This window comes from Canis lupus, chromosome 5, assembly GCF_003254725.2.
Source record: "Canis lupus dingo isolate Sandy chromosome 5, ASM325472v2, whole genome shotgun sequence".
Taxonomy (NCBI): domain Eukaryota; kingdom Metazoa; phylum Chordata; class Mammalia; order Carnivora; family Canidae; genus Canis; species Canis lupus.
The window spans coordinates 32,862,722-32,881,154 of NC_064247.1; the positions used below are offsets into that span (position 1 = coordinate 32,862,722).

Below are 18,433 nucleotides of genomic sequence, written 5' to 3' on the forward strand. Positions count from 1 at the left end.
CCAGATGTTCATTCCCCTGAGTGTCCTGCCTTCTCGACTCCACAGCCTACGGTGAAATATGAGACTCAGCCACGGTTTATCACAGCCACGGGAGGCACACTGCACATGTATCAGCTGGAAGGCTTGAACTGGCTGCGCTTCTCCTGGGCCCAGGGAACTGACACCATCCTGGCTGATGAGATGGGACTGGGCAAGACCATACAGACCATCGTCTTCCTCTACTCACTCTATAAGGAGGTGTGGGGGGCTGGGGGCCCTAAGGGGAGCAGCTAGGCTCAGGCCTGACTGGCTCGGGGGAATGTGAGGGTGGAGGCTGACAGCCTCGAACCCTGACTGATGGCCACCCCACCCCCGCCCAATTCCCAGGGCCACACAAAGGGTCCCTTCCTGGTGAGCGCCCCTCTCTCTACCATCATTAACTGGGAGCGGGAGTTCCAGATGTGGGCACCTAAGTTCTATGTGGTGACGTACACGGGTGACAAGGACAGCCGCGCCATCATTCGAGAGAACGAGTTTTCCTTTGAAGATAATGCTATCAAGGGTGGCAAGAAAGCTTTTAAGATGAAGGTAGGCCCCTCAATCTTGTCTTCTCCGAGACCCCAACATCTTACTTCTTTGCCCCCTGACCAGCATTTCAGTTTCTCTGTTCCCCACTGGCCTCTCCCCGTCTTCCACCCAACGACACGCCCTGCTGTCTTGTCCTGGAGGCACTGCAGGTCCTCTGAGGAATGTACACTTAAGTCCCTAGTGGATGGTGTGGTAGGGGTTGGGGGGCTCATGTTCTGTAATCCCCACCTGGACACCAAGTAGCGGGACAGGGTTCCTGGCTCCCTTTGGCAATCTCAGTCAGGAAGGGGGGTGTCGGGGAAAGAACCAGGGTGGAAGTCTAGGTGCGTGGGTGTCGGGTGGCAGCCCGGCGGACAGTGGCTGTGTTGGCAGAGGGAGGCGCAGGTGAAGTTCCACGTTCTTCTGACATCGTATGAGCTGATCACCATCGATCAGGCGGCCCTTGGCTCCATCCGCTGGGCCTGCCTCGTGGTGGATGAAGCCCATCGGCTCAAGAATAACCAGTCCAAGGTGAGTGAGATCCCCAGACCTTGGAGTCTTGCCCTGCTCCTGAGAAAGGAAGGTTCTGGACTTTGTGCAGTCCAGAAGGAGTGAAGTGCAGGTTGGGAAAGAGGGAGGACTAGCGATTTGGGGCCTTTATCCCAAAGGGAACAGGAAAAGGCAGATACCGTGGTCCAGCCGCTTGCCACTAACGGGACCGTTCTGCCTTTCTTTGCCCCAATTTCTAGTTTTTCAGGGTCCTTAATGGCTACAAGATAGATCATAAGTTGCTGCTGACAGGGACTCCGTTGCAGAATAATCTGGAGGAGCTCTTCCATCTGCTGAACTTCCTCACCCCAGAGAGGTTTAAGTAAGTGCCCCACCAGGGTGGGAGATGCAGGGTGGAGGGGCTGAGAACCTGAGTGGGCAGAGGGTTCCTCCAAGTGAGGAAGGGAGCCCCAGGCCAGGGGAAAAACACCCCGACAGCCTGTTCAGTTCCTTATCTCCTCCCGGCTGCCAGCAACCTGGAAGGCTTCCTGGAGGAATTTGCCGACATATCCAAAGAAGACCAGATTAAGAAACTGCACGATTTGCTGGGGCCGCACATGCTGCGGAGGCTCAAGGCTGATGTCTTCAAGAACATGCCAGCCAAGACAGAGCTCATTGTTCGGGTGGAGCTGAGCCCCATGCAGAAGTGAGATGAGAGCAGGGTGACCTGGACTGGGGGCTTGGTTGGGGGTGCAGTGGCCTCATCACCACTTCCTTTCTCTGTCTCTTCTGCGCCCCCACCCTGGTCTTTAGGAAATACTACAAGTACATCCTGACTCGGAACTTTGAGGCCTTGAATTCGCGAGGTGGTGGGAACCAAGTGTCGCTGCTCAACATCATGATGGATCTTAAGAAGTGCTGCAACCACCCCTACCTCTTCCCCGTGGCTGCTATGGTGATGCATGAGCTGGGGGCTTCCGCTGTGCTGCTCTCTGAAAATGGGGGGTGGGAGGAGCCGAGGCAGGCATGGAGCTGGGCAGGGGGCAGGGGTCTAGGCATGGGATCCCCCAGACGAGTGGGCAGTTAAAAGGACTGGAGGCTGGGTTTCGGCTCCTGGCTTTCTGGGCTTGGTCCAAACATGGGGGTGCATTCTCTGACCCTCTCCTCTCTGCTCTCTTCTTTGCAGGAGTCCCCCAAACTCCCCAGTGGGGCCTATGAAGGTGGGGCACTTATTAAGGCATCTGGCAAGCTAATGCTCCTGCAGAAGATGCTCCGCAAGCTGAAGGAGCAAGGACACAGAGTCCTCATCTTCTCTCAGGTGACCTGTACCCCTCACCTTGTGTCGCCCCTGGGGCCAGGCCCTTCCCTGTTTCTGTGGCTGCCGTGGTGTGAGAGGTCAAGTGGTGGCAGTCTTGAGAGGTTCTGGGCGGGCGGACCCCCATTATTAGTTAAAGTCATGGGAGGTTGCAGGCCAGCTTCTTGGAAATGGCCAGCAGGGCAAGGGTGAGCCACTCCACGTGTAATCACGTGTCGCCTGAGGGTGGCCTGTGGGACCCTTCCTGTTTCTTAACCACGGGAGAGAGAGGAGGGCTCAGAGCTCTTGGAAATCTGAGGAAAGCCACACAGACAATTTCGTAAAGTTTCAGGGCATTTGGAGATGTCCCTGAAACATTCTCATAGGTCTCAGAAGAGAACCTCTGCTTTAGGAGAAGTGACCCTAAGTCAAGCGAGTGTGATAAGAGTGTGGGGTGAGGAGGGGGAGCAGCACTGGGGAGGCATGGCATCTGAGGACGGTGGTGAGATAGATGGTCAGTACAGACTGGGCCTGTCCCACTGCCTCGTCATTCCAGAGAACTCTGTGGTTCTCTCTCTCTAGATGACCAAGATGTTGGACCTGCTAGAAGACTTTCTAGACTACGAAGGGTACAAGTATGAGCGCATCGACGGTGGCATCACAGGCGCTCTGAGGCAGGAGGCTATCGATCGGTTCAATGGTGAGGACGAGAGGCCCTGGTCCCTGCTGGGTGTGCAAGGCCCGAGCCACTTGTGCTAGGTCCCCTGGTACAGGAGGATATGTGCCTCCTAGCTTCTGAGTTGGTGACATGGTTGTCGGTCAGGGTGTCTGGTACCAGCTGCACAGAACCATTGCATAATCTTGTCCCCTCCTAGCTCCCGGGGCGCAGCAGTTCTGCTTCCTGCTGTCCACCCGAGCTGGAGGCCTGGGCATCAATCTGGCCACTGCTGACACGGTCATCATCTTCGATTCTGACTGGAATCCCCATAACGACATCCAGGTGGGAGCTCACCTCCGAAAGCCCGTGTACCAATTAGCAGGGAGACGTGGGTTCACAGTGGAGGGAGTTGTGTTCCGGGGGGTAGAAGAGCCTCCTTTCCCCAGCACGTGGGCCGCATGTCCCCTGGTCCATCCCCACTTCTTCCTTTTCCCCGCAGGCCTTCAGCCGCGCTCATCGGATCGGCCAGGCCAACAAGGTGATGATTTACCGGTTTGTGACCCGTGCATCCGTGGAAGAGCGAATCACGCAAGTAGCCAAGAGGAAGATGATGCTGACGCATCTGGTGGTACGGCCTGGGCTAGGCTCCAAGGCGGGCTCCATGTCCAAGCAGGAGCTGGATGACATCCTCAAATTTGGCACTGAGGAGCTGTTCAAGGATGAAAACGAGGGTGAGAACCTGCTCTCCTGGACACACTTCTTTCAGAAGCTCCAGAATAAAAACTTTCCCGTGCGGCCCTCGGGGGAAAGGGGGTCTCTTCTCTTGCGTGGATGTTTGGAAGCCCCAACACGTGTCCGTGGACTCCCTGGGGAAGGGCCTTCTCCCCCAGACCTCTGTCCAGTTGCGCCAGATTCTGGTTGGAACTCAGAGTCCCCTCTCATTCCCTATCTCCACCAGGCGAGAACAAGGAGGAGGACAGCAGTGTTATTCACTATGACAACGAGGCCATCGCTCGGCTGTTGGACCGGAACCAGGATGCAACAGAGGACACAGACGTGCAGAACATGAACGAGTATCTTAGCTCCTTCAAGGTGGCCCAGTATGTGGTGCGGGAGGAAGACAAGGTGAGAGACTGGGGACCAGATGCTCTATCCTGGACCACCTCAGAACAGTGTCCTTTTGTTGGACCTCGAGGGGCGAGGATCCCTCTTTGTTCTCATTTTTGACCCTATCTCTTACTATAGCACCCAACAAAAGGCAGTAAGGGTCTGATAGGTGAAACCAGGCTTTAAGGAGAACCTAAGTAGGTGCCTAGGAGTCAGAGTGGGAGGGATGTGGAAGGTGCTAGAGGAGGGTTCCAGGGAAGATTCAGGGAGCAGAGAGGAGAAGCACGTTGCAGGTAAGAGGCAAGGAAGATGGGCCACATCCAGAATATTCACGCAGCCTTGATGAGACCGGGCAGCAGGGGAGTTGGAATTTGGTTGTGGTGAGAGCACCGGGTGGCAGAGGGAAGTTGCCAGCATGTGTTGTGCTGCCTTCCAGATTGAGGAGATCGAACGGGAGATCATCAAGCAGGAGGAGAATGTGGACCCCGACTACTGGGAGAAGCTCTTGAGGCATCACTATGAGCAGCAGCAGGAGGACCTGGCCCGGAACCTGGGCAAAGGCAAGCGGGTTCGCAAACAGGTCAACTACAACGATGCTGCTCAGGAGGACCAAGGTGAGGACTGCCCAAGAGGGAGGATCAGGAAAGGCAGGAGTGCTGACAGGGAGCCTGGAGCCTGGAGGGCGTTTCAAGGGAAAGAGGGAGGCCTAGGGGTCAGGGCCTTTCCTGCTGAGGGGGAAGGAGCTGCCTGGAGGCTGGAGGGGCTCGCAGGTGGTTTCAGCCGGCTGGTGGCTGCAGAGGGGGGCCCGCTGGACACCCAGGGTCCTCACTTGGCACAAGATGTGTGGGGGTCGGGAGGTGCCCAGGGACCAGGTGAGTGACGAGTGGGCCCTGTGCAGGGTATGTGGCCCTGGAGTCTGACGGCATCCCCAGGAGGCCTCCAGGCAGGAAGGGCCCCTGTGTGGGCTTAGCGCAGGAGCTGTCCCTGACCATTGAGCCGTCTCCCCACAGATAACCAGTCCGAATACTCAGTGGGATCAGAGGAAGAAGACGAAGACTTTGATGAACGTCCAGAAGGTGACATCTGATTTTCTCATTTTCAGAGGAAGAGCTATAGCTCTTCCCATTCGCCTCACGACATCTGTTTCATCTGCTTTTCTACAGACAAGTGCTTTTGTGTAGATGAGCTAAAGGTCACAGATAAGCTAAAAGTGCAAGACATACGTAATTTCTCTACTGTTAAAACTTGGAGTGTAGGATTACACAGGCTTAGTTGCCTAGAGGAAAATCGAGAGTTTATGTTTTACATCCTCACGGGCTGGTCTTGGTACTAGTGCTTTTAACGGGACCGGCTTCTCCTAGATCTGCTCGGTTGCTAGGTCAGAAAGTGCTTGAAAGAAAATTAGAAGTGGCTCAGATGTGACCCAGGCCTTTCCCGGGTTCTGCTTCCTGGGGGCGTGGGGTGCAGAGAAGGACTGAGGGTTGAGGGAGATGGGGCCCCCCACTAACCAGGCCAATCCCCCCCACACAAACCCAGGGCGTCGACAGTCAAAGAGGCAGCTCCGGAATGAGAAGGATAAACCACTGCCTCCGCTGCTGGCTCGAGTCGGGGGCAATATCGAGGTGGGAGCTGGGCTCAGGCCCCCGTGTGTCCCCTGGGGGGGCCCAGCAGAGAGATCCCAGGACACTGATGGCTCATGCCCTCCCCCACCCCACTCCACAGGTGCTGGGCTTTAACACCCGGCAGCGGAAGGCCTTCCTCAATGCAGTGATGCGCTGGGGGATGCCCCCACAGGATGCCTTCACCACACAGTGGCTGGTGCGGGACCTGAGGGGAAAGACAGAGAAGGAGTTCAAGTAAGTGTGGGTGCCTCAGGCCCAGCTGGCCAGAGGGGATGGGAGGGAGCCTTGGGTCTTCCTGTCTTGTGCTCGCTCGGCCACCACATGATGTGACCTTACTCAACTGATCACCGTGCTCCTGGCCACATGGCACTGTGGGGCATCACATGGCTTGGTTTCCTGGGGCGTGGGCTCAGTGCGCCCCATGTCCCCTCAGCCGAGCCTAGAGCACAGAGGCCTGGTCCCCCTACTACGGGAGAGGCGCTGGAGATAGGAGCCCTGCCCTGGACCTGTCCTGGCCTCACATTTCCTCGGCCCGGAGCCAGTGGACAGGATGATGTGCTGACTGATGGGGCCTGGCAGCCGAGGGCCTTGGAGATGCGGGGAGTGGGGGGGCTGAAGTGGGAGTGGGGATGTGGAGGGTTCATCCCTAGGAGGAGCCATGGAGGCACCTGCGGAGTTGAAGGGTTGAGGGCTTCGGTAGGCCCTGTGCTCCCTCCTAACCTGTATTCTGCCCCATGCCTGTCAGGGCCTACGTGTCTCTGTTCATGCGCCATCTCTGTGAGCCCGGGGCAGACGGCTCTGAAACATTTGCTGACGGCGTTCCTCGGGAGGGCCTGAGTCGCCAGCAAGTGCTGACCCGAATTGGAGTCATGTCTCTTGTCAAGAAGAAGGTATCCATCTCTCTGGCCTGCGTCAGACTGGCCACCTAGTCCCTGTCCCCCCTCTGCCTAGCACTGCTCAGTTCTGGAATCAGGCTTGCGGGAGAGGGGACACAAGACTGAGCTTCCTGTATGTCCACTGCCTGCAGCCGACCTGCCCCCCTCAGGGCCCGCAGCTGACCCATCCTTATGCCCCCCTGTCCCCCTCAGGTACAGGAGTTTGAACACATCAATGGGCGCTGGTCGATGCCTGAGCTGATGCCTGATCCCAGTGCCGACTCTAAGCGCTCCTCTAGAGCCTCCTCTCCTACCAAAACGTCTCCCACCACCCCTGAGGCCTCTGCCACCAACAGTCCTTGCACTTCTAAACCTGGTAACAAGGAGCAGGATGACAGGAGAGGTGGGGCTGGGGTCAGTGCCCTGCAAACATAGACAGGAGTCAGGGTGGGTCTTTCTGCTTACTCATTCTGCCTCCCCCGCAGCTACTCCAGCTCCAAGTGAGAAGGGAGACGGCTCGAGGACACCTCTTGAAAAGGATGAAGTGGAAAACCAGGAGGAGAAGCCTGAGAAGAACAGAACTGGGGAGAAGATAGAGACAGAGGTTTGTGGCTCCCTGACTCCCTGGGAGGGGAGAGAGTGAAGGCCGGGTGCTTGGGATCCCTATGCCCCATCCTAACTCCACGGTCATCTTCTAGGCCGATGCCCCTAGCCCAGCCCCATCACTTGGGGAGCGGCTGGAGCCAAGGAAGATTTCTCTAGAGGAGGAGGTGCCAGGAGTGCCTGGAGAAATGGAGCCTGAGCCTGGGTACCGGGGGGACAGAGAGAAGTCAGGTGGGTGCATGGGCTTAGGGACGATGAGGGGCTTAGGATCCAGCATTTCCCTCTTCTGGGGTCAGGGGATGAGGGTGACATCCTCCCTTCCTGTCCCCCACCCCCTCCCACAGCCACAGAGTCGACGCCAGGAGAGAGGGGGGAGGAGAAGCCGTTGGATGGACAGGAGCACAGGGAGAGGCCGGAGGGGGAAACAGGGGATTTGGGCAAGCGAGGTAATGGGTGGAAGCACTGGGTCCCCGAGGGAATTGGGAGGTGGAGTCTGGGGGCGCAGACGCCTGGGTTCTGGGGGGTAGTTGTTCGAGGGACAGTCCAGTACAGGGTAGTCTTCGGGGTGGGCAGAGGCTGGTGGCAGATGTGAGCTCTGCCTCGTCTGTCCTAGCAGAAGATGTGAAAGGGGACCGGGAGCTGCGACCTGGCCCTCCCCGGGACGAGCCACGGCCCAATGGGCGGCGCGAGGAGAAGGCAGAGAAGCCTCGGTTCATGTTCAATATCGCAGATGGAGGCTTCACAGGTGGGGGCCCCTTGCTGGGCTGTGCTCGCCCCCCTGGGCTCCTCACTTGAGGTGGGCTCCTCACTTGAGGTGTGCTCCCCCTCCTGAGTCTTCTTGCTCTGCCTGAGGCCTTCTGCTGCCTTCCATCCAAGTAGCTGCCCTTGGAGCACCGCCTGCTGTGTTGCCTCCAATCCCTCCCCGGCCTGCAGGCCTCCATGGCCGCACCCCTACCTCCAGAGCGTCTTTTATCCCCCCTTTATTCCTAGTTCGAGCTAGAACCTTATTTGTAACCACTTTGCTCCTCACCCTGAACCTAACCTTTCCCTTTTCTCCTAAAGAGTCCTTGGTCCTCTCCCACTGTTCAGGTCCCTCATCTCTGCCCATCTGTTGAGCTGGCAGTGGTTCCCAAACTCCTGACAGCCCTCCCCCTGTGGTCCGCTTTTCAGAGCTTCACACGCTGTGGCAGAATGAGGAACGGGCAGCTATTTCCTCAGGAAAACTCAATGAGATCTGGCACCGAAGACATGACTATTGGCTTCTGGCTGGGATTGTCCTGTATCCTTTGATACAAACACAAGAAAGAAGTGGTTTTCTTAACCTGGAACGGGGATGAGTCCACACCCAGGGAAGGGGGAGTCGTGCCTCACTCGGGAGATCGAGTCAGGAGGAAGTGTTTATGGCACAGTGTAAAATTCTCCTATTAAATTCCTTGACGTTTCCTTCCTGCGTCGCAGCCATGGCTATGCACGGTGGCAGGACATCCAGAATGATGCTCAGTTTGCCATTATCAATGAGCCATTTAAAACTGAAGCCAATAAGGGGAACTTTCTGGAGATGAAAAATAAGTTCCTGGCCCGGAGATTCAAGGTGGGGATCAGAGAGAGGAGGAACAGCGTTGAGGTGGAGAGCTTGGGTCAGAGGTGGGACCAGGGGTGGTTGGAATGGAGGGAAGGTGCCTGAGGCCAAGAGCGGGGTGTACCCTGTGTCTGGGATGGTGTAGGTTGAGGTCTGTGCTAGGTCCACCCTTAGGATGGGCGGGCAGGGAGGGCAGTATGGGTCTTGGGCCCCCACGGCTGGCAGATGCCCGCACTCACCCCCACCCCCGTGCCCTCAGCTCCTGGAGCAGGCGCTGGTGATCGAGGAGCAGCTTCGGCGGGCGGCCTACCTGAACCTATCGCAAGAGCCGGCGCACCCCGCCATGGCCCTCCACGCCCGCTTCGCCGAGGCCGAATGCCTGGCCGAGAGCCACCAGCACCTCTCCAAGGAGTCGCTGGCGGGGAACAAGCCGGCCAACGCCGTCCTGCACAAGGGTAAGGGCCGCGGCGGCCCCGCGCGGGGGAGGGCCCACAACGCTGCGTAAGTCTTCACCCCGCACCCCTCAAAATCTTCCCACCCTTCTGACCCCTTTCCCTCTGAACCACCCCCCTCTGACCCCACCCCAACCCAACCCACCCGGCCACCCCGTGGTTTTTAGCCTCTTGGGTTTGTGCAAGGCTGCCCTTGTCTGTACCTAAGAGTGTTCATGCCAGTGCCCGGTAGAGGGACCTTCCCCCCCGCCTTCCCCAGACTCCGTGAGACTGTGCCACGTCCCCTCCACAGGGCGGAACTTCGTTGACCCACACGCCTGCCATACTGCTAGTAGCACCCTCTCCGGGGCCGTGGCCTGTGTATAGACCCCTCCTAGATCCTTACCCCCATCCTGCAAATCACATCCCCCCATCTCACTTGCCCCACCAGGCAGAAACTACCCCCCATCTCACCCCTGTGACCCTACCCCCTGAAACTTCCCTGTGATCCCCAACCCTTCCTCCCAAACCCTCTTATCCTGATGATGATAGATTGATCTCCAGAGCCCTCTAATGACCTAATCCTGTCTGACTAGTGACTTGACTCCCGGCCCCTTTGATTCCTGTTCTAATTCCCTGAATCTGTGATGCTGACCATCTAACCTCCCTCCCCCTCACATATTAAAACCCTGACTCCTGGAATCTTTGACACCACTTACCTCCTCCCACATCTCCTATTTCCTCCCCATCATCCCCACCCCCTAAACGTCACTCTGGCAATATGGGATGTTCTGACAACTCCCCGCCCCATGTCTCCCAATGTCCCCCCCGCCTCCCGTGTCCTGTCCTGTCCTCTTTCTCTGTTTATCCTTTGCTCATCTGGTCTCTGCCTCTTCACCTGCCTCTTCTTTCTCCCCCCTCTGCCCCGAGTCACTCTTTCTGCCTCCTTCTGGCATTTTCTTGGCCTCTGGTTCTTTGACATCTGTGTGCTCCTCTCTCTCCTCTCTCTCTCTTTTTCTCTCTCTCTCTCCTTTTCTGACTGTGTCTGTCCATCTGACTCCTTTTCTTTTCCTGGCTCCATCTCTCCTTTTCCCTGTCTTTCTCTTGCCCTTCTTTCTCTGTGGCCCGGGCCCCAGTTCTGAACCAGCTGGAGGAGTTGCTGAGCGACATGAAGGCGGACGTGACCCGCCTGCCAGCCACGCTGTCCCGAATCCCCCCCATCGCAGCCCGCCTTCAGATGTCCGAGCGCAGCATTCTCAGCCGGCTGGCCAGCAAGGGCACGGAGCCTCACCCCACACCGGTAACCCTCCTCCCCCTAACTCTAGTTGTCCCTGAAAGTCCTCCTTCTATACACACATGCATGTGCACGCCCACACACATTCCCAGCACCTTAGTGTGGAGACTTGCTCCGACACACTCCTTACCATCCAGTGTCCCTGCCTGTACATTACAGTCGTGGTAGTTCTGGAGCCTGGCCCCAGTTTCCCCTAAGTTTCTTCCTCTCACAGACTCTGGAGCCTCTGATGTGGGCCTCCTCTCTTCTCTCTTCCAGGCCTTTCCCCCGGGGCCCTACGCTACACCTCCGGGATACGGGGCGGCCTTCAGCGCCGCACCCGTCGGGGCCCTGGCCGCCGCAGGCGCCAACTACAGCCAGATGCCTGCCGGGTCCTTCATCACAGGTCAGGTGATGACTTCCCACTCTCTGCCTTTCCCAGCTCTCTTTTCCAAGCTTCAGCCCCGCTCAGCCACCCTTTATCTTTCCAGCCTATGTCACTTCCTTATAAGCATCCACGGTTCTAGGGAACAGAGTTGTTCTGGGCTTTGTTCTTCGCAGCCTTGACTTCTCTACCATTCTCATCATCCAAAATGCCCCAAGGGTGTCAGTGGCTGTATGGCTGGTACCTTTTTCCTAAGCCTCCTCCGTCTGGGTTGCCCCAGGAAAGAGAATATGAGATCAGGAGGGGGGTATGGTGAGAGTTGGCACGTGGGGTCTATCACAGGCACAGGGGGACCCTCAGGGAGAGGGGTTCATCCTGGTCTTCCCACTCCTGCTACCCCGGGAACGGAAAAGTGGCAGGAGACAACCTAGCAGTACTACGCTATGCACAGGAGGTGATGTTTAGGAGTGAGTCAGGGATTCACTTCCTTACTCCCTTCCCTAACAGCCGCCACCAACGGCCCTCCAGTGCTGGTGAAGAAGGAGAAGGAAATGGTGGGGGCATTGGTGTCAGACGGGCTGGATCGGAAGGAGCCCCGAGCCGGGGAGGTGATCTGTATAGACGACTGACTGGATCCCAGGCCTGCCCATCGCCCAGACCCCGTGCCCGAGGTCGACCTCCAGCTCAGGCTCTGGGACCTGCTGCCAATCCTCCACCTTCCCCACCCCATGGGCCACCTCTGGGCTAGGAGCCCCTCTGCCCCTCTCTACAACTCCTCTTTTCGGGAAGGGCCCCTTGTCTCTCTCCACTCCCGTGCACCTTTCCCACCACGCTTTGAAGCCTGTGCTGGTGAGAAGAGGTCTGGGTGGGGGGTGGTGAGCAGGGTCTTCCAAGTATCTTTATCCCCCACACCAAACACACACAGCTTCCCAGTAAGTGGTTGTGGAGGGAGGAAAGCGGTGGAGCCTCCCCCGGTCTCTACTCCTGCAATACGAGCTCCATCTACAGCTGAGCTCCATCTACAGCCCTGGGGGATTAGCCTGGCCTGGACCTTAGGAACTTGGGGCAAAGAGCTTTGAAGAGAGGAGGGGGGACTTCAGAGAGGGAGGAAGGGAAGAAGAGGGGTGGCTGCATGTTTCCTTCCCCTTACCTCTTCCCAAAAGGAGGGAGGAGCAGTTATAAGGGAGGGAGTCGGTTGCTGTTCAGCCTCCGAATAAAGGCGCCATTCACTGGCTCAGTTACCTCCTGCGTACCGGCATCTTGTGTTGGGACTCTTCCCTCTCCCTAGGGACCAAGGACCACCACCACCACCACCCCGCCCCCAAGAGAGTGATGGTTGGGTGATACTCCCTCAAGCCAAAGAGGAGCTCCTCAATCTGTTCTAGGGACCGGGTAACCTAGAAAGGGTGGGAGAAAACGTACAGGCCAGATGTGGGGGAACCCCAGCTCTGGGGCTCAGGTTCTGGGAGCACTTCTACCCTACCCCCGCCTCCCTCCCCGCCAAGGCCTAGATACTGACTGAATTTTGAATGGACCAGGCAGGGAGGCCTAGCTGGGGGACTCCCTTGCCTTTGGGACCAGAACAAAGTAGTGGAGGGCAGGCTGGGGAGACGTGGGCACGTCCTCCTCCCCAGGAGGGGCTGGGGAGAGTGGCAGTTTGCATGGCGAACCCCCCACTTCCCCTCCGCTGCCCCTTTCCCGGTCTCTTGGCACCCACTCCTGGGCTGTCCCAATTCCCTCTTCTGTATCAGGTGTATTGGTTGTACATATAAATTATACTTTCCTTTCTGTGTGCTCTGTTATTTTTTTTGGGGGGGGGGGTAGTTCTTGGTGGTGGGGGGGATAAGGAAAGAAAGGGTATTGCTTTCTGCCGTTCCACCTTACCCATCTCTCTTTTTTAATCTTGTGACTTACTGTTTTTTTTCTTGGATCATCAAACCCCAATGTGAAAAACTCAGTGTAGAGTTGGAGGGAGCAGCAGGATACCCAGTCACCAGGGCTGAGATCAGAAACATGGTGGGGCTCACCAGGCAGAGGTAAAAAGGGGGAGGGTGCCTGGCAGGATTCTTAGCTGCCTCCCTTTTGGCCTTGTCTGATCATCTTTTCCTCCACCAAGTTGCCTAGTTCCCCCAAGAGTCAGTAGAGGTCAGTACAGCTCCACAGGTTCGGTTCCAAGTAGCGTGCTGGTTTTTTGTAGAGTTGGGGGCTCACACTTGCCCAAGATGTGAGCTGCTAGACACTTCCTTGACACGTGATGTTCACTACCAGAGCTTCTCAAGGGTTCGGACCAGACACTTAGTTTAGGGGCTAGTGTATCAAAAAAGCTAAATCCAACAAAAGTTTATTAAGTACATACTACATGTGAAACACTACCATTTGTCCCGGAGATCATGGAGCTTCTGCCCACAAAACACATGCTATTGGGTTATAAAACAAGGCATTCATTCTGTAACAGGACCTGTGAGGGAAGGGGCCACACTCTGGAATACTGAGAAAGTTCTCCCCAAAGAGGGAACATCGATGTTGAGACAAAACACAGGAAAAATACCAAAATATGGTTATAAAAATTGAGGTTTATATTTCATAAATTCATATTTGTAATTCAGGAAAAGGTCACACAATAAATAAGCCACACATACATACAGATTTCTTTAGCAACAGAACGTCCTTTACAACTTCCAATAGAGTTTATATCCTTTATACCAACTAGTGTTAAATATACTACCCACAGAAGGTGACATCCCAGCAAGTCCAGGACCTGAATCAGTGATGCTTAAATGTTTATGTGCACACAGATCACCTGGGATTCTTGTGAAAACTCAGAGGAGTCTGAAGTGGGATCCTGAGATCTTATAATTGCAGTGATGCTGCTGCGGCTCCTAGACTAAAACTATAACTACATTGAGATGTTTATAGGATTTTAAAATAGAATCCATGGCATTACAGTAGGAGATGTCCAAGTAAGGAGCACAAATTTAAAATTGGAGGATGACAGGTACCTGGGTGGAAGGTGGCTGAGTGGGTCAAGCTTTCGACTCTTGGTTTCAGCTTAGGTCATGATCTCAGGGTTGTGACATTAAGCTCTGAGTCCGGCTCCAGCTCAGCAGAGAGCCTGCCTGAGCTCCTCTCACTTTCTCTCTGTACCTGCCCCTGTGCTCACTCTAAAAAAAAGAAAAAAAATCTGTATGATACGCATCTTTTTCCATAATAACAATGCTTTCCCTGTGATTATATAGATAATATCAAAAGATTAAAATGTGATACCAAATGGCTTTCCTATCCCTGATAGGCCCTAATTAGGTGCTTCAGATGAATGCCCTCTGGACCTTGTGATACCTGCCCTCACAGGTTGAAGGGAGATTGTGAAATGAAGCGAGGCACAGAGGCATCTCAATAATTTTAGGAACACACTACTAGGTCTGGGGAGACAGGCATACCAGCACTGGAAAAAAATTTTTTCTCAGTTCTCTAACCTGCCACAGAAGTGACATTAACATGACACAAAAATCAGCCTCTTCTCATGTTCTATCTTTAAAAAAATTTCAAACCACTAACAGAATTGCTAGAAGAGGCCTTTGTTCCCACTGCCCAGAGCTGCCCTGGACAAAAGCCAGAGTCACAGCTAGGGACACACTCTGTCCTTCTCACGGGAATGAGGACCCATCTCCACCATCTCCGGGCCTCTCCCCCTGAAGACACAAGACTGGCGAGGCTGGTCCAGCCGGTACACGGGAGGGGGCCATTGGCTAGGGTGGCCCCTCCTGCCCTAGGTTCAACTCCTGCAGCAGCGCCATTCCCCGGATGGGCGCTGGGTGGCTTTGTCATCACCCCTGCACTCCAGCACGCCCCGAGAATGCAGCGCCCACCGGGCTCCGTGGTCACAGCGTGCAGCGGCTCATGCGGGCCAGGTCCTTCATCTCCGGACAGTACAGCACTGGGGGAGAGAGGGAGGGTCAGTGTCGGCGGGGCATGGGGCAGCGCTGGCGATCCGGGGCGCTCCCATCCCAACCGCGCCCCTCGCTGCCTGCCCCGGCAAAACCAGGCACACACACCCCACGGCCTCCCCCGGCGACCCCCAAGCGCCCCCCTGCACCTCGACCCCAAAAGCATTCCGGGTCGCTTCCCACGCACCCGGTCCCCACAGCCTTCTCCTCCCCCCCACCCCGCCCCCTGCACTCCTACCCCGAAAGCTTCCTCGAGTGCTCCACGCACCCCCCCCGCCCCGGTCCCCGCAGCCTCCCCTGCCGACCTAGGGCGCCCACACACACACACCCCACGGCCTCCTCTGGCGATCCCGGGCGCTCCCCTACACCCCGACCCCAAGGCCTCCCCACGGCGATCCCAGGCATCCCCCCACACTCCGATCCCGGAAGCCTCCCCTGGCGATCCCGGGTGCCCCGGCCTCCCAAAGTCCCCCGGCGGCCCGCCTTGCCCTCCCGCCTTCAGGCCCCGCGGCCCGGGCCCCTCACCGTTGCTAGGCAGCGGCCGCCGCCAGCGGCGCGCAGGCGCCAGCACCCGCTCCCACAGCCGCCGCAACGCGCGCCAGCCCGCGGTCTTGGGTCCGGCCTCCTCCTCGCTCTCGTCTCCGTCGTGGGCGTCGCCGCCTCCCGGCACCGGGCCGCCCGCCTCATCCTGCTTGCGCTCGGCCCGCGCGCTCTCCTCCAGCCGCGACCACAAGTCCCGGTCCACGGAGACCTCCGTGACCCCGCCGCGCGGGAGCGGCGTTGGCGCGCGGCAGAAGGGGCACGTGACGACGCGGCGCAGGCGCACCACGCGCGCGGCCGCCCCGCCGCCGTCGCCGCGCGCCGCCAGCTCCCGCAAGCACGCGGTGCAGAGCGTGTGGCCGCAGCGGGCGCGCGCTGTCCCGGGTAGGCGGCGGGGCGCGCGGCCCGCGAGGTTGAAGGGCCGGTAGCAGATGCTGCAGTCCAGCTCGCCCCGCTCCGGGACGGACGGCACCCTCACCAAGAGCTGCATGGTGCCCGGCGCGCACTCGCTGGACGGGACGGGCCGCTCGCCCCGCGGCTGGGTCGGCTCTTGGGGCGGGCGCCGCTGCCTCGGGCCCCTTTTAAGAGCGAGAGCCCGCCCCTCGAGGAGTCACGCCGTCGCGCCGCTCCCCGCCGAGGCACGCGTGGGGGCGTGGAGGCCCGAGGCCTGGGATGCCCCCGACGCCAGAGCTCACGGAGCGGAGTAGGCATCCGGGGTAGTGCACGGCCCCGCGCGGCCCCTCGCGCCCTCCACGCCTTCCCTCGTCGTCCCCCAGCCGCGAGCCGGTGCTCCTGGAGCCTGTGTGCAAGTCTCCAGCCTCCTGCCGCAGCGCCCCAGCCCTGGCCGCCTGCAGCCCACCTGGCCTGTTGGTTCGGAGGCCTACGCTTCATCACAGCCCCACCCAGACACACTGCCTAAGGCGGAAGGGTCTGTCCAGGCTGCCCAAGCTTTGGTGGGCCCCTGGACATCGGCACCGCTGCAGCCCACTGCTTGCTATATTACATGCGCCCTCCCTGCGTTTTCTTGAGGCTAGCTTCCTGAATTCATTCCCAAACTTCACATCTCACCTGACCTCTGAGCCTGTGGAGGCACTTGGATGCCAGGACCATAGGTGGCCCTCCTCCCAAGAATGCTGGGAATCCTTTCCTTCCGGAGAAGCCAGGCCCGGACACCCACACACCCTGATGGTTTCAGCAAAGCAGCCCAGCTGGAGCTCTGACTCAGGGGTCTGACTTCCCCCACAGGTAAACAGGACGTAACACAGCCCACATGCCCTTGTGGTACCACACCTATCTCCAGCTGGCTCCTCATCCTCCTTTCCTGGACCTGTAGGCATGGTTCTGTGGTGGGAGGCTGTAGGGCAGACTCTATGGCAGCTGGCTGGAGTTCAAATCCTAGCCTTCCAGCACTCAGGAGTTGTGACACCCTGAGCAAGTTACCTAACTTCTCTGGGCTAGTTGGTTTCCTCGTCTATACAATGTGGATAATAACAGGATCGAATGAGCTTATATGAGACAAGGTACTCAGAATGGAGCCTGGCCTACACCAGCTAGCACCATGTGTTTGCTGTTTTTATTGTGTCCCCAGCCTATATTGTGTTCACTTCTTCGTACCTGTGTCTTTTGGTCAGTACAGGGTGGGCTTCTCTACAAGCATGGCATTGCTGGCTTTTAACAGGCAGCACAGAGCTGATTTTTTTTTTTAAAGAATTTTCTCATTTTGTTATAGGTTTTGTTTTTTTATTTATTTATGATGGTCACAGAGAGAGAGAGGCAGAGACGCAGGCAGAGGGAGAAGCAGGCTCCATGCACCGGGAGCCCGACATGGGATTCGATCCCAGATCTCCAGGATCGCGCCCCAGGCCAAAGGCAGGCGCCAAACCGCTGCGCCACCCAGGGATCCCTGATTTTGTTTTTTAACTAGATTGTTACGACCCTAGAGGATAATCTTTTGCAAGGAGGCATACCATTGTTTGAAAGCGAATAGTTCAGAACTTCTGAGTTGCATTGTCTTCATGGTCACATGAGGGAAGCTATCTACGTATGCCAGCGATGCTGTCATAACTCAAAACTTTTTGGGAACTTTGGAATGCTGTTCAGAGGTCTCTTCACATCTTTATGTATTTATAGGTTTTAAATTTGAGACACAGAGAGAGAATGAGCAGGGTGAGAGCAGAGGAAGAGGGAAGAAGCAGACTCCCCATGGGTCAGGAAGCCTGACACAGGGCTTGATCCCACCACCCTGTGACCCTGAGACTATGAGACCATGACCTGATGCTTAACCAACTGAGCCATCCAGGTACCCTGTCCTCACATCTTCTAATATCTTTGGTTGATTATTACATCTTAAACTTTTAGGGTAGATGTGATTATATAGATGTTCCCAAAGTGTTTGACAGCCAAAGCCTCTCTGAGCTCCAGACCTTCGTTTCTTGTCGTCTTCAGGAACCCAAAGTGATGGTCTCCTTGTCCCAAGTTGGCACCTCTTCCAGCATTTCCCACCTCTTTCACTATCTACCCAGCTCCAGAAACTGAAGTCATCTTTGATCACCAACCCCCCACACTGTCACCTTCCTTACTGACTTCTCAGCAAGCCCCGTTCATCTTGCCTCCTAAATGTTTCCCTGCTCCACCTACTCTTCTTCACCTCCAGTACACCATCCCAATCTAGGCTGCCATCATCTCTTGCTTAGACCCTGGTAGGACCCTCTTCACCAGTCTGTCCATGGCCATTCTGGCCTTCTGCTGGCTTCATTCTACACTGCTCCCAATGATCTTTCCAGATCTCAAGCCCGACCAGCTTCTACCACACACCACTTCCATTCCTATTTAAAATCTTTTAATCTTGGGGAATATAAAAAATAGTGAAAGGGAATAAAGGGGAAAGGAGAAAAAATGAGTGGGAAATATCAGAAACGGAAACAGAACATGAGAGACTCCTAACTCTGGGAAACAAACTAGGGGTGGTAGAAAGGGAGGTGGGCAGTGGGTGGGGGTGACTGGGTGACGGGCACTGAGGGGGGCACTTGATGGGATGAGCACTGGGTGTTATTCTATATGTTGGCAAATTGAACACCAATAAAAAAT

General features: G+C 56.8%; 2 protein-coding genes and 1 non-coding gene across 22 annotated transcripts in view; 2 read left to right on the forward strand and 1 right to left on the reverse strand.

Annotated features, from left to right (window-relative positions):
* The window catches only part of CHD3 (chromodomain helicase DNA binding protein 3), a 24,799-nt gene extending 12,149 nt beyond the window's left edge, over nucleotides 1-12,650 (forward strand). For 7 of the 20 annotated variants that reach the window (XM_025428485.3, XM_025428489.3, XM_025428488.3 and 4 more), the window contains exons 14-40: nucleotides 46-237; nucleotides 367-567; nucleotides 913-1,077; nucleotides 1,296-1,417; nucleotides 1,568-1,741; nucleotides 1,849-1,990; nucleotides 2,222-2,353; nucleotides 2,912-3,029; nucleotides 3,205-3,329; nucleotides 3,487-3,718; nucleotides 3,946-4,112; nucleotides 4,531-4,708; nucleotides 5,105-5,170; nucleotides 5,631-5,716; nucleotides 5,817-5,950; nucleotides 6,462-6,606; nucleotides 6,805-6,994; nucleotides 7,077-7,195; nucleotides 7,290-7,425; nucleotides 7,539-7,640; nucleotides 7,808-7,939; nucleotides 8,365-8,473; nucleotides 8,653-8,785; nucleotides 9,033-9,274; nucleotides 10,341-10,504; nucleotides 10,757-10,883; nucleotides 11,370-12,650. In XM_025428485.3, coding sequence (XP_025284270.1) covers nucleotides 46-237; nucleotides 367-567; nucleotides 913-1,077; nucleotides 1,296-1,417; nucleotides 1,568-1,741; nucleotides 1,849-1,990; nucleotides 2,222-2,353; nucleotides 2,912-3,029; nucleotides 3,205-3,329; nucleotides 3,487-3,718; nucleotides 3,946-4,112; nucleotides 4,531-4,708; nucleotides 5,105-5,170; nucleotides 5,631-5,716; nucleotides 5,817-5,950; nucleotides 6,462-6,606; nucleotides 6,805-6,994; nucleotides 7,077-7,195; nucleotides 7,290-7,425; nucleotides 7,539-7,640; nucleotides 7,808-7,939; nucleotides 8,365-8,473; nucleotides 8,653-8,785; nucleotides 9,033-9,274; nucleotides 10,341-10,504; nucleotides 10,757-10,883; nucleotides 11,370-11,610 — 4,074 coding nt within the window. In that variant the 3' untranslated portion in view covers nucleotides 11,611-12,650. The other 13 variants (XM_025428491.3, XM_025428492.3, XM_025428495.3 and 10 more) reach the window with 12 other exon arrangements.
* LOC112647689 (small Cajal body-specific RNA 21) lies at nucleotides 6,101-6,241 on the forward strand. Its single transcript, XR_003128435.1, has one exon. It is a non-coding gene; the product is annotated as a small Cajal body-specific RNA 21 (non-coding RNA).
* Nucleotides 12,651-13,175: 525 nt separating the features above from the next.
* Nucleotides 13,176-15,961, reverse strand: RNF227 (ring finger protein 227). Its single transcript, XM_025428480.3, has 2 exons — nucleotides 15,332-15,961; nucleotides 13,176-14,796 (listed from the first exon to the last, which is right to left on the reverse strand). The coding sequence occupies exons 1-2, from the start codon at nucleotides 15,834-15,836 to the stop codon at nucleotides 14,741-14,743; spliced, it is 561 nt and encodes a 186-aa protein (XP_025284265.1). The 5' UTR covers nucleotides 15,837-15,961; the 3' UTR covers nucleotides 13,176-14,740.
* Between the last annotated feature and the right edge of the window lie 2,472 nt (nucleotides 15,962-18,433).

Excerpts from the sequence above, each read along its gene's own strand:
- RNF227 (XM_025428480.3), bottom strand. The coding sequence starts at position 15,836 with ATGCAGCTCTTGGTGAGGGTGCCGTCCGTCCCGGAGCGGGGCGAGCTG. Across the intron at positions 14,797-15,331 it reads GCGGCCGCTGCCTAGCAACG|TGCTGTACTGTCCGGAGATG; the intron begins GTGAGGGGCCCG and ends TCTCTCCCCCAG.